This window comes from Crinia signifera, chromosome 6 (assembly GCF_055691185.1).
Source record: "Crinia signifera chromosome 6, ASM5569118v1, whole genome shotgun sequence".
NCBI lineage: Eukaryota > Metazoa > Chordata > Amphibia > Anura > Myobatrachidae > Crinia > Crinia signifera.
In genome coordinates, this window is record NC_139222.1 from 47,068,536 (window position 1) to 47,094,458 (window position 25,923).

Below are 25,923 nucleotides of genomic sequence, written 5' to 3' on the forward strand. Positions count from 1 at the left end.
GGTTTCGGAGTTGGGAGCATTGTCCTGTAAGCCTCCCTTCCTTATTTTTCATGACGATAGGGCTGTTCTTCGAACAGTCCCACAATTTTTGCCGAAAGTAGTTTCTGCTTTCCATTTGAATCAGGAGATAGTTCTGCCTGTGTTTCTACCCCCAGAGGGTTCTAAGAAACGGGACAAATTACGGAATTTGGATATAGTGGGCACCTTGCGCATTTATGTGGACAGGGTTAAAGGTTTCAGGAAGACAGATACCTTATTAGTCTTGTATGATGTGCACAAGATTGGTTGGCCTGCTTCTAAGCAGACAATTGCTAGGTGGTTGCGCTCAGTCATTGTATTTGCATATAGTAAAGTTGGTAGGCCTGTTCCGGCTAAGATCAACGCACATACCACCAGGTCTGTCGCCACCTTTTGGGCGGTTCGACATGGGGCTACAGCGGAGCAAGTATGCAGGGCCACTACTTGGTCATCTGTTCACACTTTTGCCAAATTCTATAGGTTCCATGAGTTCGCGTTGGAGGACACATCACTCGGGCGAGCAGTGGTGAGAGCTGCAGACCTGAGCGTACCCTCCCAAAGGACCGGCTCTTGAATGGCCCAATGTGAGCTGTGTCACCAGGACCATTGAAAGAAAAAGAGATTTTTGTAAGAACTTACCGTTCGAATCCCTTTCTCTGATATGGTCCTGGTGACACAGCGATCCCTCCCTTACGCTCAGTAAGTATGCCAGTGTCCATGATGGTTCATGTTATAATGATTTAAAAGAAAGTTTGAAGTTGTGCATATAATATGTTCAGGCGTTGTACTGAGTTAATGTATTCCAGTGGCTTTACAAGTTGAACTGAGGATTCTGGGATGCAGGGGGAGGAGCCTACCCCTCTGAAAAGCTTTAGGATAGGTGCCTGGCTCCTACGGACCCTCCTACATCCCAATGTGAGCTGTGTCACCAGGACCATAATCAGAGAAAGGGAATCAAACGGTAAGTTCTTACAAAAATCCCCTTTTGTTTTCTTCTTGCTATCAAAGTTGGGAATATAGTTTTGTATCTGCAAATGGTAGTTTTCCAGTACTTGCTTGTATGTCTTTGTTTTGGGTGCTCAGCTGATCAGCTTTAATACGTATGCCTACTAGTCCTAAAAAAAAGCCTTGTTGCGATGCCACTCTTGGAATAAAGACCCGATACATGGAAGAAAATGGCAGTTGCCAGACTTCTATATTTAAATAAAAAGCATGCTGTTTTACTTTTGAAGTCTGAGTGCTGACTTCTTTCATGCATGATGGTAAAAGATATCGCTGTACACAAGTACATTTTAGGTCAAAATTAGATTAATGTTCTTTAACCCCTCCAGTGGAGGGTTTTCTATTACCAGGTCACCCCTCCCAGGACTTTTTTTTTTTTTTTAAATGAGTTGATCATGAAAATTAATTTAAAATAAAAATGTATTTAAGAATACAATAATTCGTTTTCAGAATATTTTGCCATGAAGGCAGAGTATATAATCAAAATGATATAAACAAATTCTTAAATTGCCCATACACGTACTGATTACCCGGTACTTTTTGTACTAAAATAGAATCGTTGTACATGTGATGCGATTTTAGCACAAAAAGTACCGGGAAATTGGTATGTGTATGTATGTGTACCTTAACACTTTCTTCCTAAAGGCTAAATTCGTCTACAGATTCATCTTCCATAAAAGCAAGAAGTGCCTCCGCACACATTTTATTTGTTTTTTTTTCTGGCCATGATTCAGCTGGATACTTTTGTATTGCACACACAGCTGGCTGTGGTAATGATACATTTAGCTACAGTAAGTCATAATGATACTTTCAGCTATAATAGTGGTGCACTCTGAACAATACTGTTGTGCCACAAGATGGCACAATAAGCTCTCTTATGATGTTTTTACACTCAGTCAGGAGACGAGTGTAAAGTACAGCACGGAGAACTTCTGGGTTTGAGGAGATCAGCATTTCTGTTCATCCCAGAACGTTTACGTGTGAGTACCACTAAAGTGGTTAAGTCCACAAATGGTATCCAGCCATTTTGTGCTGACTGACTTATTTTGATCCTAGATAAACAAAGATTATACGTATTCAGCCAGTACCAGATGACTAATGATTTGTATACACGCTAAGACTTACCATGACATTTTGACTATATAGTCAAAATCAAATCTATATTGCAGACCTCAAATGGAGATCGAACATGGTTTTAAGCTTTTGATCCCTAATCGATTCGCGCACCCAATCAGCTGATATCGAAAAAAGCCAAATAGACAATGCAGTAATGACTATAGAACGCAAATTGAATGTAAATAGCACATGAGTTAGCAAAAATTGCATAACCATCAAATCTTGAGGTGTCCATACATGGTAAAATTTAACAGGTGCAATGCACATCACACAGCACAAAAATATGTGCTGCACATACATTTTGTACTAGATTGCATCTCATTGCATTGCAATACGTATGCAATGCAATCTAGTTCAAATTGCATACGTTAATTGTACTGTGCATGGGCACCTTTAGTCAAATAACAAAAATCTCAGTGTTTACACACCTTACGACTAACCAAGCTTCTAAAAGTGGAAGTGGAAGAGGAAGTCATAGGCACTGTGTTTTGGTTTCTATGATTGGGCTTTAAATATGAGCAAACCAGTTAATCCAAATACGTAGACTTGGTAGATTTGTAATAGAGTATGTTGTAGGGTATTTGTCTAATATTTATATTTCAATTTTCCTTCCATAGGAGTTATGAAGATCAACTTGCTGATCCTTATGCATCATCCTTGCATCCCGCTGGAAGTGTTTCCAGCCTTGGACCTGCTTCTCTCACCATTGCCCCTAGTGGCCCTTGGCGGCAGCCAGAACTCCCAGAGGTTCTAGCTATGTTGAGTTACACTCTTGATGCCGTCAGACTAAATGCTGCAGCTTATTTGCAGCACTTGTCCTACCGTAATGAGGAAGTTAAAAAAGAGGTGTGTGTGTGTGTGTTTTAAAAGGCAGGTTTTCCAAACAGATCATTATATATACTTGACCATCTGCTTCCTGATCACTGATCATACGTATTTGTAACCAAATGGCTGTTTCAATAAGTGCTTTTATAATACGGTCAGATATTCCAGACTTTTTTTTCTGTAATAGTCCTCATGCATCCTCAACAATCCCGAGAACAGTCACTACTTAAATCAAAAAGCAAAGTGTTTTTTTTTTTTATATTATACTCTGATACTTCCTAACCTAATTGCCTGCAATACTGGTTAATTGTTGGTAATCTGACATTGCTCATGCTTCAACACTGGCCATATTAAATTCCTCTTCCAAACCACCCTTTCCACCCCAAGTAAATGAAAAGGACTTCTAGAATCCCAATTTAATGGGGGAAAAAAACTATTGTTATCAAGGTCTTTATAAAATGACTTCACTTTTGTTCTTAGGTGTGTCGTTTACGTGGGATACCACCTCTTATCAGCCTCTTGGAGGACCCTCGGGCCCCTGTCAGACTTGCAGCTTGTGGGGCACTTAAGAATCTCTCCTATGGTCCTGCCCGGGAGAACAAGATGGCAGTAAAGAATTGTGATGGAGTCCCCGCTCTGGCAAGATTGCTGCGCAGGAGAGGCGATGGCCGGGACGGAAGGGATATGGCAGAGTGTGTCACTGGTGAGCTCAGAACTTTTAAGATACATTTTTTTATTTTTTCCTTCTAGCACGATGAGGTGTCACAGCGTCCCCACAAAAAAACTCAATGCGTTTCGTCCTTTTGCCGGAAGTCCAGCACAAGCAGAAGGCCGAAACACATTGATTGTTTTTGTGGGGACGCTGGGACACTGATATTTGAAGTCAATTTGCAAACGTCACGAAATTGGGTAAGGAAATGAACTCGGGAGAGGATGTGGAAACACTACAAACTGACTTAAATTAACTGGAAACATGGGCGGAAAGGTGGAAAATGCAGTTTAACGTTGAAAAATGTAAAGTAATTCATTATGGCAACAAAAATGAACAAGTTACTTATAGGCTAAATGGAGTTATCATAGGAAACTCTGCTCTAGAGAAGGACTGTAGTGTAAGAGTGCACACTGCTCAAGTGCAGCAGCAAAAGCAAACCGGACACTGGCATGCATTAAAAGGGATATGGATTCAAGGGATGCCAATGTGATAGTGCCTCTTTACAAGGCATTGGTGAGCCCACACTTGGAACATTGTGTTCAGTTCTGGGCACCACACCTTAAAAAGGACATAAATGAATTGGAACAGGTACAGAGAAGGGCAACTAAGCTAGTAAAAGGTCTTGAATCACTAGAATACAAAGATAGGTTATCCAGGCTGAAAATGTTTTCACTGGAGAATTTGAGGTTGAGAGGCGATACGATTAGTATGTTCAAATACAGGATTGGGAATTGTATAGAACTGGGAGATGATTTGTTCACTAGCAGGCCTATACTTGGGACACGTGGTCATATACTGAGACTCTAGGAAAAGAAATTCCGTACTGAATTAAGAGGCTTCTTCAACATTCGAGCAGTAAAATTCTGGAACTCATTGCAGGTGGGGGTGATTACAGCAACTACTGTTACTAAGGGAATCCTATACATATGACTTATTCAAGTCAGTAGTTACAAGTTAGATAGCTTAAACTTGATGGACTAATGTCTTTTTTCAGCCTTAATTACTATATTACTATGTTACACCTCATCGTGCTAGCAGGATGCAGCACTGGCAGTTAAGTTGTTCATTTTTAACCTTTTTATTGTAGGTCTTATTACACCTTAAATATTTATTGTTTATACAGTATCACACTATTTGTAATTTGGTTTTAGTATTGCGCTCTACCCTAGAGGCTGTGTGGTGGTGCAGCAAATCTGGGTCTTGTCCAGAGACCTGGTAGCATAGATATTGTATTGGGGATAGAAATGTGCACTCTGTGGCTTCTGATGTGTGTGGTGATCGTTTGTACCAAGGTATAAATGTACTGTGAGACTGATGGTAGTGAAACAAATTCTCTTTATTGTAACTGGTACAAGTTGGATAAAATGTCTATCAACAAAAGGTTGGGGTGGGGTGGGGTGGGGGTGGTCACCCTGGGGATGGGCGTCACTGGAACCAGTGGTGCACTGTGCATCTCACTGCTGTGTCTTCCACAGGCTCTGGTGTGTGTGTCGGCCTCCCTGTGTCGACCTTGGTGGGCTAGGGGACCAGTGGGGGCTCCGTGCGGGTATGAGCACCGGGGTCCTGCTGGTGGGTGGTGGGGGTTTGGCTGTGGGGAACACTTTTGGGTGTGGGGAGGGGCACTTGGACTGGGGGTTGACCGGCTGGAGTCTCAGTCCATGCAGATGTACAAGTTCCTGGGTTAGATGCTCTCTGGAGTAATAAAGTGTTTTTAATATAATCACATACAGGTTTTTTTTCATCCAATTATGCATTTCAATTGGTTTATTACTTTCCTCTGTTACAAATCCCATAGGCACCCTCTGGAATTTATCCTCTCTGGACTCAATAAAGATGGAGCTTGTGGACCAAGCCCTGTACACTCTGACCCAGGAGATTCTGGTTCCATATTCTGGGTGGCAGAGAGATAATGGAGCAGTGAATGCCGACGAAAGTAAATCCAGGCATATAGAGTGGGAGCCAGCCCTGGTTAATACAACAGGATGTTTGAGGTAAGTATAATAGCTCTGGTACTTTCAAGTTTTTTACGCTTTGCTATCTTTTCTGATGAGATCTTATTTACCGCACTTGGTAGTTTAGTCTACAAAGCTGATAAAAGAATCTTCGTGAAGCAATATATTAAGTTGTAAATCTGAAGTAGAGTATTTCATACTTTTAGTTGTGCTTGTTATGGCTATTGATCTTGCTCTGTATATACAATCCCATGTAGAATGCCAGTGGTCTTTATGATTATGCCAGTGTTCTTCTATATTTAATATGTGTGTGTATGTATGTAGATTCATAGTGCAATATTTTGTTAAAAAAGGAATGATTCGCTCATATATAAAAGGCACAAATATTCAGGTCTCGTACCCCACTGTTCCTCAGTGTGGTCTTCAGTACCATATGATATATAACCATTAGACATCGGTCACCATCAGTCTCCTGGTGTGCATTCACTGGAGTCCTGCTGCAGCGTCCGTGTCGGGTACACAGGCTGGGTGCCGGTGGATAGCTCTCTCTCCTACACTCTGTGGAGAGAGAGAGATTTACGGTCAGTGTTTCCCCCTTAGGGATATGCTGCATGGATTGTTTGGACAGCTCCCTCAGAAGTATTGATAAGTATCCATGACATTCTGATCACTTATTGGATTAATGCCCAGGATATTTTTATTCATTCATCACTAAAAGCACTTTAAGCATTTACGAACGGAGGTGTGCTAGTTCTTCTGTTCTTAATAAATAATGGGGTTTTAGTTCATGAATTGATCAATGCATTTAAGCTTGCAGCCCATCGCCAAGGGACCCCATTTCACTGCAAGTCCTACACTAGAAACTGGTTTTCTTAGGAACCTGGCACCTGCTTACACATCATAGCTAAAATGAACATGTGTTTTTTTTCCTGGGTTAATGCTCAACTGCCAAGTAACTAATGGCTTTTATAAGGTGAGACCAATCCCAAACACAGCACCTGAATTAGTATTAAAGGGGCAGCTGTCACAGGTTTCAGGTAAATGAGCTTATCTAGGGTGCATGAGAAAGCTATGATCACAGCAACAGAGGTTAATTAAAAATCAACCCAAATATATAGATACAGAAGTACCAACACACTCGCCATTCCTAGGAATGGGGTGCAAACAGCACCCACATCCCAGGGTGATGTTAAGGTGAGTTAGTTTGTTGTAGTGAGTGCTGGGCCCACTGTGTTTGTATTTACTAGAGTGTGTGGTCACAGGCCACCGCACCCCACCCTGGGATGTGGGTGCTTATTTTCCTTTTTTATATGAAGCCAGGAGTCTCTTCTGAGGGGATTATTCACACCAAATGTAAATGAGAGCATATAAATAGGAGGAAAAAAGAAAGTAACTAGTCTCAGGTTTGCCAAATGTATTTAACATAATTTAGAGGCTAAAGAGAACTAGTATAAAACTGTGTATCATAGTACTAATATTAATTTACATGGGGGATCTAATAAAGTGTCTGTGAATTAGGGCATGTGTACCTGCACCATACATAACTAACCGATTTAAAAATGTTGCTAACGAATATATATGTGTTCAGTATAATAATTTTGAATAATGATGGTATTAAAATGTGAACCCAGAGTGCATGTGTTTTTTTGAAGTCTCACTGAATACCTTATTAGTTTTTGGGTGTAGATTTCAACACCTTTCCTACAGCAAGTTCTTTTTGGAGTCCAAAGCACAGATCCTTCAGAATTTGGTCCCAATGGTGACCAAATAGTCAGATTGCCTAGAAATGGGGCTGAAAGCACACCATGTATATGCTTCTTTACACTTCTCAATGAAATAAGACAAGCTTTTGGGTATTGTTTTGTGTGTTCTTATTGAAACGTTCTATTTCAATTCCTCTCTGAATTCAGAAACATTTCATCTGAACGCTCTGAAGCACGCAGAAAAATGAGAGAGTGTGAGGGGCTGGTGGATTCAGTAGTTCACCTGTTACGCTCTGAAGTTGGCCACGGACAAGTTGACAGCAAGGTACATATTTACTTGAAATTAAGATTTTTTTTTTTTTTATTATGACATGTTAAGCTGCAAAAAAATTCCCAAATGTATTTCTATGAAAATCGGCCTATAATAAAATATATATAGATATATAGAAAGAAGGTGCTGGTTTGAGCGCTGATCGATAACAGATACCAGCTGAAACAAACCAAGTCTATTGGAATAAGGTTCACCAAAGTTACTATATGTTGACTGCAGCTCCTCCTCTCGTGAATACACGGCTGCCAAAGGCACAAACAAATCTAAAACAAAGATTATAGAAGAGGGCGCTTCATGTTGCATTAAGAGTATTTTTATTGGATCCAACAAAGATAATGATCCACGATAAAAGAAGTTGCTTGTTACCAAATAAATGGACACTGTGGGCTGGGTACCACACGGCATAAATATATACACACAAAAGGCAAAGCTGCTCACGGATCCACTGCGGGCGTATTTGGAGCTCTAAGACACTACAGCTGACATGCGCTGGATTGCGCTGCGAGATGCAGGAGGACACAGACACCGGCAACGGCTCGGAGTGGTGAGTGGCAGCAGTCAGGTCGGGTAGAGCGTCACAGGCCGTGACGTCTCGCCTGATCTTTAACAGAATGAACAACCAATGAAAATACAATTACGGATTAACAGAGAGAGGGGTGTGCCGGCGCTAGCTGCTTCAATAAGGTATACTCAACGGTTTTAAAAAAAGTATAAATTTATTTAGCACAATAGTCTAACAATACATTTCTAAAAAACATATATGTATGCATACATGAAGAATAAAAAATGAAAGATAAAAATAATGAATAGAATATTCAAGTGGTGCTGTAGTATTTTGATATGAGCAAATTGCGCAATAGAAAGTCTAGGACTCCATAGTGAAATTGTATATTACCATCCTTTTTGTGTATCACCTGGATATGGGGCTGGTCCAGGGAAGGTGACTCCAGAATGTCCTTGCCTTGTATTGTCAAGGGCTCCCTATTTGGCGAATGTCCTCCTTTTGGCTGGATTAGGAATATGGCGTATATCCCAAATGAAAGTCCAGTTTTCAAGTGGAGTATTTTGATCGTTGTCGGAAGAAAAAAGGACTGGTCACTCTTTAGGTGGATGGGGGGTCCAGACACGTGAAATATCAGGCTCAACGCGTTTCCCCGGCTTGTCGGTGGCCGGCTTCCTCAGGAGCAAGTGTGGACTGGTAGTCACAGCCCAGTGTAAACCAGTTTACCAGTCCACACTTGCTCCTGAGGAAGCCGTCCACCGACAAGCCGGGGAAACGCGTTGAGCCTGATGTTTCACGTGTCTGGACCCCCCATCCACCTAAAGAGTGACCAGTCCTTTTTTCTCCTGACGACGATCAAAATACTCCACTTAAAAACTGGACTTTCATTTGGGATATACGCCATAGTCATAATCCAGCCAAAAGGAGGACATTCGCCAAATAGGGAACCCTTGGCAATACAAGGCAAGGACATTCTGGAGTCACCTTCCCTGGACCAGCCCCATATCCAGGTGATGCACAAAAAGGATGGTAATCTACAATTTCACTATGGAGTCCTAGACTTTCTATTGCGCAATTTGCTCATATCAATATACTACAGCACCACTTGAATATTCTATTCATTATTTTTATCTTTCATTTTTTATTCTTCATGTATGCATACATATGTTTTTTAGAAATGTATTGTTAGACTATTGTGCTAAATAAATTTATACTTTTTTAAAACCGTTGAGTATACCTTATTGAAGCAGCTAGCGCCGGCACACCCCTCTCTCTTAGTAACTATTTTTTGTTGGTCTTGACAACCCAGTGCCGGCTGCTTAGTGATAGCGCACCACTCAAAAACCCTCAATCACGGATTAACGCTGGGACACCAATAATGACCAGCTGTAAGAATACGGGTACACTTAAAAAATTAATAAAACATACAAGAAAGTTGCTGCGGTTATTGATGCCGCCCTCGGTCAGCATAGAATTAAGTAATTTATCAATTGTAATTCTACACACGTTGTTTATTTACTAATGTGTAATTGTGGTCTCAGGTATATCGGCAAAACTAAAAGATGTCTAAAAATAAAATTTTTAGAACATATTCGTAATATTAAGCATGGTGTATTAAATCATAGTGTAGAAATAACAAAGGTCTGCTGGTCGCACAGGAAAGGTAGTATAATATTTATGATACGGCCCCCTGTATTTTAATTGGTACAGATTAGTATAGTAGTAATGTCGGGGTGTGCTACCACAAGACAATAGTTGAGCAATACCAGGAAGGGGAAAGAAAGATTGCCTGTACGTGGTGCACCAAAAGGAAGACTATTTTAAAATGTATTGGGGAGGACAGAAAGTATATGTAAAACCTTTTTATTCTTATTTCTTAAAAGGCGACCTATAAAAACCAAAAGACATATACGAGTGAAAATAGCAGAAAAGTGTTTTTAAGAGGATATAATCCTCACGTAGTGGAATCCCAGTGTCACTGTTTTCCGTGTACTAATTATTCAATAATATAGCAGTGGTGCGTCTTATCCTTGAACATATGTTTCGTATAAATACGTTGTTCAATTAGGCAGATACGTTAATAAATTATAATGGGTACACAGTGTGGGGGGGGGGGGGGGGGCAGGTGTTCCCCTTACAAAGTCCGACAGTGGGACTTAGGCGGTCATGGTGTTATCTGAGCCACTAGATTTTTATCCTCGTGTAGGTACAATTTAAAGAGTCAATTGACCCATATAATTTCACGTCACGCGTGTGGATCTTAGAAACCTGCTATGGATTTACCAATAAAACATCACATACAGTATGGTACATCTCATACAGTATGTAGGTATGATGTGCTTATTCCACAATGGTTGCCATTGGTCTCCTTGGTAGTATTTAATAGCATGTGAATCTATATTAGCTGTTTAAACAATGCAGTCCCTTGCACTCTATGTAAGGTAATGGAATAGCACTAACGTGTTATGGATCCTCTAACTTGGACCGGGGGAGAACCCCTTATTTATATACACGTGGTATCCTAATAAAATAAATGTATCTACCTAAAACTGGAGACAGCTAATGTAATACCAGGTATGCACTAGCTAATGCACCCAGTAGATCCATATTACAGCGCACCCCCTGTGTGGACAGACTGTTCTAGCACCGGCGGGGATAATGCTCTTGGTCTGCTGGCGAGCATGCAATTCCCTGCCTAGCGTATCTCACTGCACCCAGCAGATCCGTTTTACAGTCCCTTGATGCAGGCAAATTGTCCTGGCAGCAGCTGGTTTATTGCCTTCGGTGTGTTGGCAAGCAGGATCCCTGCACCACGTGGTGGGGCAGTGTGAGGTACGCTGTCGCTGTACCTGACCGCCGCTATAGCCGGGGAAGAGGACCTCGGTCAGTGAGTACCCGTGTCCCTTCACTCGGCCCCATGCGGCGCTGCGGGATTGTGCACACACTGATATAATGGAGAAAAGTATTTCAAATATCAATCATGGAAGGAAACAGATGCACTAGGTATATCTGGTCAACGCGCATGTCGCTGACCGCTTCATCAGGACCAACCGGGCGGGCGCCCGGAAGTCCTTTTTTTCGCACTTCTAGGGTCTCCGTATCATGCCTGTTATAGTTAATCGGCAACAATCTTCCAGTGTCTATGTGATTTTTATGATGTCAGACTGAACTTACTGAAAGCATGGAATGAATGGATATCGGAAGGTTCTGTGTGGCAGATCCGCCTTCCTTTTTTTTTTATTTTTATTAGACATACATGTTGGTACCTCATCCTGGTGTGCTGAATATAACCATTATCATAGAGACACATGGAATATTCTTTACAATTTCTCATGTATAGAAAAAATTGCTGTGTGTTGCAGGATTTACCCCTTTAACTACATAGGATAGCTCTTTTATGTATGATGCATGGGCTGTTACTCAGATGTTCATCCCATATCCTGATTATATATTTGCTAGAATTTAAATTATGCAGATCACTATTTAAGTGAGATCCCCATTTTTGGAGTTTTTAATTTGTCTTAATAATCACTCATATGGTGATGAATGAAGATATGTCAGTATGTTACTCTGTTAGGTTAATTGTCATTATACATTCAATACATCAGGGATCGTCATATCGTCAGGGATTTTTTGGCCAGATAAATGGATTTTACAATCTATCTGACTTTGCCCACACAATACAGATTTATTTCAGTGATCGGCAGATTTTGTGCACTGTTAGAATAGAGCAGTGAGTTGGTCTCTGGGTTTTTTTCGGTAGATATCTGTTGTAATAGAGCCATCCAGGTTCAATACTGAAAAATGGGAAATGTCAGTTACAAATATGCAACTGTCACTTTAAGGAGTGCAGTCTTGCTTAGTAAATTATTCACACATTAGAAACATTTGATGAATAACAGTAGTTACATTATATGAATTGTTTTAATAAATATATGGTTACTTTCAAAGTGCACAATGAATTAACAGACAGGACTCAAAACCTAAAACATTTTAATTCAGTTAAATGTAGAATATCTAATCTATTAAGAATATATCTATATAGAGGCTATAGTACGGCTTGTTTAAAGCATAGACCTATTTTATGAGGCTTTAAATATATTAGTAATTTTCCTGAGGCTGTGGTATAGTTACCAGTCCACATAGTTAATAGTTCCGATCACTGCAAAGCATTGCGCCTTTAGTTGTTAGAATCAGGTTCAGTCTCTCCACTCCTTTACCAGAAATGCACTCTAGAGGTGTTAGGATGGAAGTGTTTTCACTGCAGACCATAAGATGTTTGTAAATCCACCAGCACATCTAATAACAATCATGTGGGATCGGATAGATAGAGGCTCCTACTCAAAAACGCATTTCTCCGCCTGTTGCTCAACTCGGCGGCTTCCTAAGTCTGCTGATCCGAAGATCCAAGTTGTCCACCTTCTGCTGACTCATATGTCAACTGTATGTTAATTTAAGGTTCAGATTATTTAAATTCAGCTTGTTGATAAATTCAACAAAAAGAGCGGCGTCTCCTTCCCATACAATAGGCAGGTCATCGATTATAATGTAACCATAATTGCACATGTATGGTGTATCTCTCATGCTCATCTGTAAAGACCCGCTCCCGTACCCACCACCCCAGGTACAGGTTCGCATACGTGGGGGCACAAGTGCTTCCCATCGCTGTCCCCTGTACCTGGAGGCACATTAAGTCATTTGCTGGTGTTTCTCGCTTCATACTAAGAAAATATTGGGTAGCCTGTACACCGCCTAAGTCCCATTGTCGGACTTTGTGACCGGAACACCTGCCCCCCACACTGTGTACCCATTAGAATTTATGAACGTATCTGCCTAATTGAACAACGTAATTATACGAAACATATGTTCAAGGTAAGACGCACCACTGCTATATTATTGAATAATTTGTACACGAAAACCATTGACACTGGGGTTCCACTACCTGAGGATTATATCCTCTTTTAAAACACTTTTCTGATGTTTTCACTCATGTCTTTTTTGTTTTTATATGTCGCCTTTTAAGAAATAAGAATAAAGGGTACATTTTAAAATAGTCTTTCTTGTGGTGCACCAATTACAGGCAATCTTTCTTCCCCTTTCTGGTTTTAAATCATAGTGTACCTAGGCACTTCAAAGAGCATCACAACTGTGATCCTTTTGGTCTCATTTTTAAAGGTATAGAACTAATTAAGCAGGGAAGGAGAGGAGGTGATATTGACAAGCACCTGTTAAAGAGATACGCAGTGGATTTTAAAACTTAACATGTTTGCCCCAGTTGGGCTAAATGAAGGGTATGATATAACCCCGTTCATCAATTAAAAAAATGATTTTAATATACCTACTGTATCTAATCTGTATCTTTTACAGATGTTTTGTTCTCCTGATGGTACAATTCATCGTTGTTGTTACAATATGTATTTTAAATAACCTTGTGAGTTTCGTGATAATATCCACTTGTTATGTATATTTGTTTGGTACTTGTTTCCTAGCATGGCGCCACCGATTTTAATTGTATGCAATTGGGTTGCAAAAATCAGGCCGATCGCATTGCATGCAACCAAATCGCATGCGATGCGATCGACCCGACCGACCCAATTTTTTTTACATTGGAACCATTGTTAAATGGTCCCTGAGACCCGATTTTACATTGGCCCCAATGTTAAATGCCCCCCAGACTCCATTTTACATTGTATGCCCCCCATTATAATGGCATGCAATAGACCCGATTTTACATTTGTCGGGAAACTTCAAAAAAAGCCCGAAATCGGGTCGGTCAGTTCCCATCGCCCACCTTAAGTTAAGGTATGCGATGAGACCCGATGGGCACCGTGCTAGGAAACAAGTACCATTTGTTTTTATGTTCGTGTTTCTCTGAAAAATTATTTTATTGAAGTGCCTGCCAATAGATGTGCGGCAACTTTCTTATGTTTTATTCATTTTTTTTTTTTTTTTTTTGAGTATTCTTACAGCTGGTCATTATTGGTGTCCCAGTGTTAATCCGTGATTGTATTTTCATTGGTTGTTCATTCTGTTAAAGACTGGGCGAGACGTCACAGGAGCCACGCCCTCTGACGAATTCAAAGTGACGAAACGAGTCAGGGCGTGGCCTGTGACTCTCTACCCGACCTGACTGCTGCCACTCACCACTCTGAGCCAGTGCCGGTGTCTCAGTTCCTCCTGCATCTCGCAGCGCAATCCAGCTGTAGTGTCTTGGAGTGCCAAATACGCCCGCAGTGGATCCGTGAGCAGCTTTGCCTTGTGTATATATATTTATGCCGTGTGGTACCCAGCCCACAGTGTCCATTTATTTGGTATGAGCAACTGCTTTTATCGTGGATCATTATCTTTGTTATATCAAATAAAAATACTCTTTTAATGCACCATGAAGCGCCCTCTTCTATCCTTTGTGTGTGTGTATGTATGTATGTATATGTATACATGTATACATGTGTGTGTGTGTGTGTGTGTGTGTATATATATATATATATATATATATATATTTTTTTTTTTTTTGTCGTTTCACGGCGCCACCGCGCGCACAGTCTGTGTCTGAAACTTGGCAGCCTGCCAGATGCTCTGTTTAACTGTGCGCGTGCCGCTCTAGCTGTTCTCAGCGCAGCGCGTGGCTGCTTTCCTTATGTAAGCTACGTTATCAGCATAGCGCTGGGCAGCAGCAGTGCACCCAGCGCTGACAGGTCACTGTGGTACTTGTCAGCAGTGCGCAGGACTGCCTATTTCACTGTGGAACTAAAAGTACCACAGTGACCTGTCAGCACTGGGTGCACTGCTGCTGCCCAGCGCTATGCTGATAACGTAGCTTACATAAGAAAAGCAGCCACGCGCTGCGCTGAGAACAGCTAGAGCGGCACGCGCACAGTTAAACAGAGCATCTGGCAGGCTGCCAAGTTTCAAAGTTTCACTGTGCGCGCGGTGGCGCCGTGAAACTACACAGGATATATATTTTATCCCTTCAGTAGCTTCATGCATTTAAAATCTGATGCTTATGATGACAGCGTTGGACCTATACCTATACATAACCAGTAAGACCATTTAAAAATAAGCATACCCAGAGTAACCTTGTTCAGCTCTCTTGGGTTGTCCCTTAAGGTGCCCCCACACTAGAAAGATCTGCGATCATAAGATGTGCGCATAAATTAGCCTTCAAATCTTTTGTCCGATCTGGACAAAAGATGTCAGGCAAGCGCACGTCTTTACCAAAGATTTTTCTTAAGATCCCGTGTGCGTTCCTATGGATCTTTTGTTAAATCTTCTGATCTTTTGTGCAGCATGTAAGATCAGAAGATTTAGCAAAAGATCCACGGGAGCGAGCATCGGCCGATTTTAGACCGATTTTCGACCGATTATTGGTAAATATCGGCCGATATATCGGCAGATTTATCGAAAATCGGCCCAAAAATCGTTCTAGTGTGTGGGCACCTTTAGATGCCGCTGTATAGATACAGATGGAGCCATCCTAATCTAGCCCTTTAATATGATTACTCTGCTAATCCCCTAATGTATTATTCTATGTATTGCAGCTGAGAACAATAGGCCTTAAATAGCCATGGCTATCAAGAGACGGCTAGATGAGGATGGCTTCATCTGTATCATTAATTTGATTGAATAATATCTCCAAAACTGAATTACAAGAGAATTGTTCACAGCCTCCAATGCATTGTTTAAAAATGTCTGTTCTCTTATGTTTTTTTTTTTCTATAGCTTGTAGAAAATGTGGTGTGCCTGCTTAGGAATCTTTCTTATCACATCCATCGTGAGATTCCGCAGGCTGAAAAGTACCAAGAAAGCCCACAAGTTACAAATGCTGATCCCCAGAACCCCAGTTGCTTTGGGGTGCGCCGTGGTAAAGGTATTGACACTGATGCCTGGCATAAGAGTTGCAGTTTTGTTTGTGTTTTATCCAGCAAAAGGTGCCATGGAACCATGGAAGGTTATATAGTACTAGACATATAGGGGTATATCCAAGGATTTTTGCAAGCTGTGACATCAAGCAGTGTTGACTGCTCGATGTCACAGCTCGCACGGTCCATATTCAACTGACCCCCTGCACACGCTGTTGGATTTTGCAGAGTAAATCATTGGCGCTTTAAAAAAACTGGAGATTTCTTACAACCTACTACATTTCACCCATATTGTATTAAGGATGGTTATCGATTCCTAATCATCAATGGTTTATGGTCTTTGTAGAAAAGTTTTGCTATTGATGTATCCCTCCATTGATAGAACAGCCTAACTGAATAGTTTAAATTTTTTTTTTTTTTTATCCAAGGGGTTGGGATACTGCACGTTGTGCTACCCTTATATGTGAAACCCCACCCCCTGGTTCTGATTGGCCCACAGGCCACTGTCAAAGAAAGAGGATGACCATCGATAGGTTAAACCAGGCATGTCCAAACTGTGGCCCTCCAGCTGTTGTGAATCCACATCCCAGCATGCCTTGCCATAGTTTTAGCATTCTCTAATAGCAAAACTGTGGCAAGGCATGGGACTTGTAGTTTCACAACAGCTGGAGGGCCATAGTTTGGGCATGCCTGGATTAAACGATCATTATAGGTTATAGTTCATCCCTGTAATGTATGTTTTTTTTCCCTCAATCCACCGTAGCAGCCTTACTGTGGGTTAGTAACCTATTTATAGTAAAGCTGCCATGGAGTATGTTAAAGAAACAGAATTACTGGTAGGAATAATGCCAATTTTCACTGGCTTTTAAAATACAAGGGAATTTTCTGATTGTAAAGTACCGATTTATCAGATGCGTTGCGCTAATATACCCAACCAAATTAAAGGTGATGGAGAATAGATGGCCATTTATTGCTGCCCTCCCATTTAGCAATTAAATCATAAGGCTTGTTATAGAGCTCTTAACGTTCCTAAATTTTTGGTATTTCTAAGTAATGGGAGTATTTTATGTAATGCATACCTCCCAACATGACCGTCTCCAGGAGGGACACATTGCTCTATTCCTGCACTGCCCTCTTAATGTATGATTGCTATAACCTGTTTTAAACAGGATAAGAAAGGTGTTTCTACACAGGTGATGGTAATCCTAAATTAATAGTTAAATCCAGAAGCAGAGCATTTTGTCCCTCCTGGAGAGGGTCATGTTGGGAGGTATGGAAATTACTGCTCATCTTGCATGTCCATATAACCCTTGTATTCCTTTCAGCTCACTTAAATATAATCTATCCGGTATTGGGATGGATACTCTGAACAATTTGAGAGAACTTTCCATTGAAGCCACTGTATTCCATTGCTTAATTTAGAGCAGGGGTGGCCAAACCGGTCCTCGAGATCTACCAACGGTCCACGTTTTCCAGGTTACCTAGCTGGTGCACAGCTGTAGTCATCACTAACTGTCACATTTTAAAACCTGCTGCATTCATTCCTACTATAGATCCACAGGTTGCCTGGAAAACGTGCACCGTTGTTAGATCTTGTGGACAGGTTTGGCCACCCCTGATTTAGAGGTACAGGTTTGGAAAACCTCTGGCTTAATATACTTTTGCAGTCATGTTTCCTGGTTCTCCTGTGTTTTACGTGAAGTTATTGAGCATAATGGTCTCTACATTTTGAGACCATTCAGTATGCCGGATTCCCCTTGCAGTAAGTTCTCTGAACATGACTCTACTGTGTGTCAGTAAAAATGCCCGCAATTTCGACAAAATATATAGATTAGTGGAAAAGGCAAAAAATCAGCAGATATTGATTTGGGCGAATCCAGCTCGCTCTAAAAATGGGGAATATTTCAGATTTTTCACCTAGCGAAACATTAGGCAGAGATTTAATTTTATTTGCTAAATTATTTATGCTGATGCATGCAAAATATTTAGTGCAGCATTCAATGCACATTTACGAAATGTGCAGCGAATCCGGTTTAGGATTCGCTGCACATTCGCAGGGTTCTGGAGGGCTGGAGCATTCGCTGCCAGCCCTCCGTGTCGCCCTATTCAACTAGTCTGGGGCAAAAAAATTCAATATATATTAATGTGCTTTAAGCACATGATTACAAATAGCCAGAGCCGAATTTCCCATTAGGCACGTGCCTAGGGGCGGCACATGTTTGGGGGCGGCACTCGGATGCTTGTGATAGTACTGTCAGCCTGAAATGTACCAGTAACTGCAAATTATCTACTGCACTGTACCATATTCCATTTTGAATAGAGTATAAATGGATAGGACATGCAGATACTGTCCATGTAAACTGTCCTACTTAGTAAATATGCATACAGAATAACAAAGAAAAAATGTCACAGTAATAGGTGTGGTGGTGGGGGGGGGGGGGGGGGCATTACTGTTGTGCCTAGGAGCGCCCTCAACTATAAATCCACCCCTGCAAATAGCATGCCCCTTCTCAGAAAAAAAAATCTGATTTTTTTTTTTTTTTTACACCAAACCCCCCCCCCCCCCCTCCCCCAAAACCCTTTATTTCAAAAGATCACTTTCCTGTTCACCTAAAAAAGATGTCGAATGCAAATCATGGAGAAAGCAGTTCTCCATCCTAGCATTGAATACACTCTCGGCGAATCCCAGTGAAAACCCCATTGATATACTCCAGCGACTTGCAGCGAACATGAAACGGAAAAATGACCGGCATTCACTGTTCGCTTTCGGTGAACATTGAATAGGGTGAATCACATTTTCAGTGAAACCGATTCACCGCCTGGAGTGAAAACAGCCCGATTCACCGAAAAAAAAAACCTGAGAATTGGGAGCATTGAATACTGGCCTTAGTGTTTTGCAGTTAAACCTTATGCAGATAAACCCTAATAACCCTTTTACACTGCCGAAAAAATCTGGGTCAGCGGCGGGTCAGACCCGGATCATACACTGGACTTCTACTCGGGTCAGGACCTGGGTAGAACACGGCCAGGGCCTGGGTAGAGGGCGGTGCAAATTTAAATCAATGGGGGATGTACAACCTGCGGACCGCAGCGTCCGCAGGTTGGACGGGGGGGGGGGGGGGGGGCACAGACAGCCTGCGCTGTTGTCTGCTATACCCTGCAGACAGCAGCAGTGGAGGAGGTAAATGGATGCCAGTGTGCGGCATCCACTCACCTCCCTGACAAGGGCTGGGGGGGTGCACGAGGACTGGGGGCAGCCCAGCAGATTACCTTAGTGCTGGGTTTGCCCCCAGCACATCGGTGCGGGTCCCGGCGGCGGTGGCTCAGGAACTGTCTGCGCCGGGAGGTGGGGCGCACCGGTGTGAAATGGGCAAAACCCCGGGTCGCACCCGGCTTGATCCTGGGTCCAAAAAGCCGCGTGCGACCCGGTGTTTTGGTGTAAAAGTGGTATTAATTGCACAGAATATAGACATACCGCATATGGAACCGGAAAGTCCAGAGGAGGGCATCCAAGCTAATAAAAGGGATGCAATCTTTAAAATGAGGACACATTAGCCCAATTAGGCATGTTTACACTGTAAAAGAGGCATTTAAGGGGAGACCTGTTTACTATAATACAAATATATAAGAAGCCAATACTGTCAGGCACCCCATTTATTTTGAGGATGTAGACTAGGACATGCAGGCATGCGTGCAGACTGGAGAAGATAAGATTACATGCCCTTCGATGGAAAGGTTTTTTTTTTATGGTCAGGACAGTAAAAAGTATAGAACTCTCCTTCCAGAAGAGGTGGTGTCTGAAGACATACATATAAAATAAGGTTGACAACATTCATTGGAAAAAAACATCCAGGGATACAACCCATAATCATATGTCTAGACCACAGTTTCTCAAAATCGGTCCTCAGGACCCCACGCAGTGCATGTTTTGCAGGTCTCCTCAAGGGAACATAAGTGAAATTAGCTCCACCTGTGGAACTTTTTAAAGTGTGTCAATGAGTAATGAATGCACCTGTCGGGGGACCTGGAAAACGTGAACTGTGTGGGATCCTGAGGACAGAGTTTATAAAGGGATGAAGCTAATAGATCACATTAGCTAATAGATCATACTCGCTACCAAGGTTGAACAAGATGGACGCAAGTCTTTATTCAGCCTTAACTATTATGTAACCCCTGGTCTAGACCATACCCTCTAACGAGCCCAAGAAAAGGTTGAACTCAATAGACGTATGTCTCTTTTTCAACCTAAAACACTTCTTAACTATGCACCACTCAGGCACAGCAGTCCCTTCGCAACACAAAGAAGTGAGCACTAATTATCTAAAACTCTTTTCCACTCCTTAACTATGCACAATCATTGCAAGTAAGCTGCTTTGTAATGAAAAATGTTGCATGCAAATCTGCTCTGCGCTACAGTCATACTGAGCTAAAGCATTATGTGTAACGCAGCTTGTAGCGCACAGAGGATTAATTTTTGGACACCTCTGTTTGGTTTATATAGAAGCCCTTCGCTATAATTGTATAATACTTATGTGTTGTGTTTTTTACGCATTGATCGGTTTTGCATTTATATTCATTTCCTAGCATGTATGTAAAATTTATCTTTTTTTCCAACAAATCTAAATGCGTTTTCGTAAAGTGGTTCTTTAAAAAAAAAAAAATTGAACAATCTTGCAGTTGCTTAATTTATAAAATGTTCTACAAATGATGTTATGCAGCTGTATAGAAAATAGTTTTGAGTTTGCAGCTTTTATTTATTCGTCACCAGATGACCCCATTATGTAGTACAATATAAGTAAAGGGGGAACAGGTACAACCTAGTCAGTTGTGAGTTTGGTTCTTAGTTCAGGACATTGAGAAATAAATGTAATTTAAGTACCAACAAGAAGACATGCCACATAATCCAAATAATGGGTCCATCCCATCGTATGTAAAGTGTTTTAGTGCCAGTATCTGCACCCGAACTCTCACCCTTCAAGGTCATTAGGTCGATAGGGTCATTAGGTCTACATGGGGTTTTTCACTGTTTTTTTTGAGCCAACATATGCCGACAGGTGGTATTTCATGCCCTGCCATCCACTAGGGCGTGGTGGGAAAAAAAAACCAAGCCGAAGCATGGTGAGCACAGCGAGCCATGCGATGGGATGCAGTGCATTTAACCTATGTCCATGTCGACATTCGGGTAAAAAAGTGAAAACCCCCTTGTTGACCCTTTGACTGTCGACCTAACAACTTGCTGGTGACACTGATCCACACCCCCATAAAGTGTAGTCCGTGATGACCATGAACCAAGGCAAAGTTGGACAAACATTTACTGGAGAAAAACATCCATGGGTACAAATAAGAAATATAATTTGTCTGTAAAATACCAGAACCTACCAAATCAGCAATGGATATCTGTACCAGGTTGAACTAGATGGACGCAAGTCTTTTTTCAGCCTTACCTACTATGTAACTATGTAACTATTGGTTTGACCCCACCCTATTGAATTATTGGAACCATTCTTGAGGGTTTGTTGAGCAGTCTTGTATAAATAGATACTCTATACTTGCTGCCTTCTTTTCGCTAGATACAGTAACTTAGATGTGAAAAGTAGATGTTTTGAAAACTTTAAGACCTTTCTCTTGTTGCTACAATAAGTGACAAATTTGCGTGTCTATGTATTTATTAGGTAAGAAGACTTCTGAAGAGACTGCAGATACAGTGGATTTTCCAAAGAGAACAGCCCCAGCACAAGGTGAGATGCCTTCCACTAGTTAACCAAAATGATATTGTGATCTGTAAATTACATCTTTAGCATCCAATCTGGGAGACACTGTAAAATAAGGTGCAGAGGGCGCTGTTCATGGAGTGGGAGCGTTGTTTTACATGGACTTATTTTCCCTTTTCTTTTTGAATATCTTTCGATGCACCTGCATTGCCTTTTTGTAGCAATCTGACGCCAGCTGTGCTGAATGGCAGGTAGGAGTCCCCTCAATTTTTGCATTAACTACGAAAGTGGTCCTTGTCCATCGAACCCCCCCCCCCCCCCCTCCTGTGCTAAAAAGGCCAAAGCCAAGGGGAATACAATTAAACTCAAACAGTAGTAAACAAGACAAATGCACACAACAAAACAGTACTGTTGGTCCGTCAGCTCACACTCCCAACATATATGAAAAATATCACCAAAGGGTCTGTTGGCATAAGTGTCGAATGGAGAATGCCCCACAATAATGGTAGTATTCTATTGTAGATCAGATCTTTGTAGTCTCCTACCATAGAGACTCTTCAAAAGTAGAAGGTCACTGTCATTTGTACAAAGTTGTGTTGTGTTTTTTTTTTTTTTTTTTTAAATATGCTTTATTTATCAGGACCTAACTGTTGGCTTTGACGCCATGTCTGTTAAAGACTTGATCCTCCAGGCTTTATTGCAATCCTTTCCACATTTGAAATTCCTTTTGTAACACCTTTTGATATCTACTATGGGGTATATTCAATGCTCTTTTTAGTGAGCTGTGATGGCGAACAGTGCTGATTGCTCGCCGTCAGTGTTCAACTGACCCCCCTGCACACGCTGTTTGTGGCAAGTGCAGCTGTACACTTATCTGGTGTCTGTCGACATAGGAGGTAATGAAAAAACTCATGTTGACCATGTCCAACTAGAGCAGGCATGTCCAACCTGCGGCCCTCCAGCTGTTGTGAAACTACACATCCCAGAAGGCCTTGCCACAGTTTTGATATTAGGGAATGCTAAAACTATGGCAAGGCATGCTGGGATGTGTAATTTCACAACAGCTGCAGGGCCGCAGGTTGGACATGCCTGACCTAGAGTATGTCGACCATTCTTAGGTGTCAACCTAGTCACTGTCGACAATTAGCTTGGTGACTCAACCACTACCATAACCCTCCACTATCTGGTTCTGCTGTTTACTCAAGCACTGTGCCTATTATTGCCCTTTATCATTTGTGGTCTTTACTGTACCTTTTATATTCAGTTAGGGGCAGCTGTGGCTGAGGGGTGTAGCTCTGTGTTGTAAAGGACAAAGGGGCAGATGTATCATAGCAGCGCTTATCGCGCCGCTATGATACTTCCTGCTTCGCCTCAATAGCGAGGCGAAGCAGGAAGGGACATCGACAAGATGTATTAACATCTTGTCTGCCGAAGCGGGGGAGCGTTAACTCCCCCCTTCGGCGATGTCCCTTTCTGGAGATAGCGCATCAGTTAATACTGATGCGCTATCTCCTGTCCCCCGGCCGGCCGCACTGGGCATGCGCGAGATCTCGCAAAAAACGCGAGATCTCCAGCGCAGCCCAAGCCAGACGCAGGGCTAGCGTTGTCCCCATAGTGGGGGATAGGACAACGCTAGCCCTGAGCTGGCGAAGCGGCCGGGGTGAATTAACGCCTTGAAGGCTGTTAATACATCACCCCGGCCGTTAATACCTGGGGGGGATTGCAGGGACAGCCCCGCCGAGCGTAACTCGGCGGGCTGTCACTAGCGCACGTTAGGTGCGCTAGTAATACATTAGGGACAGATGTAATCCCCCCCAGTTAACCAGCGTTAAGTGCATTTTTGCACTTAACGCTGGTTAATACATCTGCCCCAAAGTGATTTCTGAACCATTTAAAAAAAAATACATTTTGGCTTTTGACTGCAAACAAGTTTAAGCTTGCACTTGTGCCTGCTCCTCTTATCTTTCCTGTGTCCCAAGGATGGATTAAGAGAAACTGATAAGTGGACATACAATTAAGTGTTACTAGATCATCAAAGATAGAAATGAGCCCTTAAAGGTTGCAAGCTGGAATCGGTAAAATGTACTATTCATTCTCTGAACATTCAGAGAATGTTTTTTTTTTTACAGTTCATGTGACCTAATTTCTCTGCAGGTTATGAACTCCTCTTCCAGCCAGAATTAGTACGTCTCTACGTTTCTCTAGTCAAGGTCTCACGCACACCTGCAGTCCTGGAAGCAGCAGCTGGTGCCATTCAAAACCTGTGCGCCGGATCCTGGATTGTGAGTGGACTTGAATTTTCAGTGCTTCTCCCTGAGTGACTGCTCGCATGCTTTTCTGAGTGTATGTTGGCATTTGCTCACGCTCTAAAATAATTACACACGCACAACGCTAGCCCACACTTAAGCTGTGTACACATGTTGCGATTCTGACTCCTGGACGATTTTAACTATCCAATTTTGAGTGTCTGGTTGTGGCGAACTAACTGCACTAAATGTACTTTAGTTTTAGACTATCAAGCTCTTTGGCGCCCTAGGCCAAATACATTCTACAGGCGAGATAGTCAAGATAGACTTTGCCTGCACAGTCTATTGTTCTATATGCGATACTGACTAAACACGCATTGTCATCGAATGGGGCTGACTACTGTGTGATTCTGACTAACTTTCTAATTAATTTTGACCATATAGTCAAAATCGATAGCCAGAATCGCACCACGTGTACATCATTTTACTTTTTCATATGATCTATATATATATAAGCCCTGATCTGAAGTGTGGGTGGCCATGAGATGCTGGAGAATGTCAGGACGCTGCTACCTCACAGCCATATCATATTGAATACATAGATTGAATGCAGGGAAGACTGTGGAATGAGCACTTTAAAATGAGTGTTTGTTTGCTTCTTGTCTTGGTGCATAAAGAAATATCTTTTATGTCCTTAGTGCTTTCAAAATATGATATAGTATTGCTTTCCACAGTCAAAGTTCATTTATTTTAGGAAAATATCCTAGACCTCAAAACTATCTTGAGTACCCAACTAGATCTGTATGTAGCATTTTGATATCGGAGAATCTTTATTTCAATGCAAACAGACAAAAATATACATTTTTTTTTTTTTTAGGATAAATACAAACTGTTGCGGAATTTTATTTTTGGTTCTAGTCTGTGATCTGAACGGCTGTATGTGTACAAAAATAATGTGTCTGTTTATTGTATACATGTAATTGGATATATTATTTGTGTTCTGAAACCCTCATTTTGTAATTTTTTGCCGTGTTTACTTCTATACAAGCCTTTGTTCTTTAGACTGTTGCCTGTGCAATTGGTGCGAGTGATTTTTCTTTTTTTAACTGTGCTTCCTGTTATGCTGTTTAATGTGCTTGCACAATGTTTGATGCTATGTGGTGTGCGCTCTCGCAGTATGGCCGCTGTATTCGTTCTGCTGTCCGTCAGGAGAAAGGTCTGTCGTCACTTGCTGATCATCTGACCCATGAGAGTGAGCGTGTTGTACGCGCCGTTTGTGGAGCACTGCGCAACCTTTGTGGAGACACCCGGAACAGAGAGCTGATTGGTGAGGCAGTGGGATTGTGGAGCTCATAGAAGGGATTGACTCATGCCTTTTAGTTGGGATGAGTAGAAATATTAAGGGTAATCCAATGGTGTTGCTTTCTTCATTTTTTATATTTAAAGTTTTTTGTTTATCCTCTCCTCTTCAGGTAAGCATGCTTTAAACAGTTTAGTGGTGCTCCTACCAGGCTCCGCTCCTCAGTCTCGTACAGATTCAGAGGAAACAACCGTGTCTGTACTGACCACTATTCAGGAAGTAATCACTGGGAACTTAGAGGCAGCCAAGAAACTGCGGGAAAGCCAAGGAATTGAGCGACTTGTCCTCATCAACAAGGGAGGGTAAGTGTGGTAGTATCACAATATATACCAGTGACCAACACACACACACACGTACGTAGGGGCGGCACTCCAAACTTAAAGGTGGATGGTAGAAAGCTGCAACAATGAAGCGGTGCCCTCCGTGTAAATGACAGAATGTTCTGTCACTGATGTAGGGATCTTGGGGGACGGCGGCGTGCTCCCGGTCACTGTGCAGTGCACACTCAGCAGTAAGTGACCTGGAGCGCACAGCAGCACCATTCACCATGACGGACCTGCTCTTTCCTCTCTGGCTCCTATACAGC

The 25,923-nt window shown here is 41.9% G+C and overlaps 1 protein-coding gene across 7 annotated transcripts in view; it reads left to right on the plus strand.

The window, feature by feature from the left end:
• CTNND1 (catenin delta 1) overlaps positions 1–25,923 on the plus strand; it is a 101,811-nt gene that overhangs the window by 61,598 nt on the left and 14,290 nt on the right. For all 7 annotated transcript variants that reach the window (XR_014444367.1, XM_083146115.1, XM_083146116.1 and 4 more), the window contains 9 exons: positions 2,754–2,982; positions 3,442–3,664; positions 5,469–5,664; positions 7,536–7,653; positions 15,881–16,028; positions 21,693–21,758; positions 23,886–24,013; positions 25,154–25,304; positions 25,450–25,639. Coding sequence is in view for 6 of the 7 variants with exons in the window: in XM_083146115.1 (XP_083002241.1) it covers positions 2,754–2,982; positions 3,442–3,664; positions 5,469–5,664; positions 7,536–7,653; positions 15,881–16,028; positions 21,693–21,758; positions 23,886–24,013; positions 25,154–25,304; positions 25,450–25,639 (1,449 nt within the window). In the remaining variant the exon portion in view is untranslated. The remainder of the gene's footprint in view (positions 1–2,753; positions 2,983–3,441; positions 3,665–5,468; positions 5,665–7,535; positions 7,654–15,880; positions 16,029–21,692; positions 21,759–23,885; positions 24,014–25,153; positions 25,305–25,449; positions 25,640–25,923) is intronic.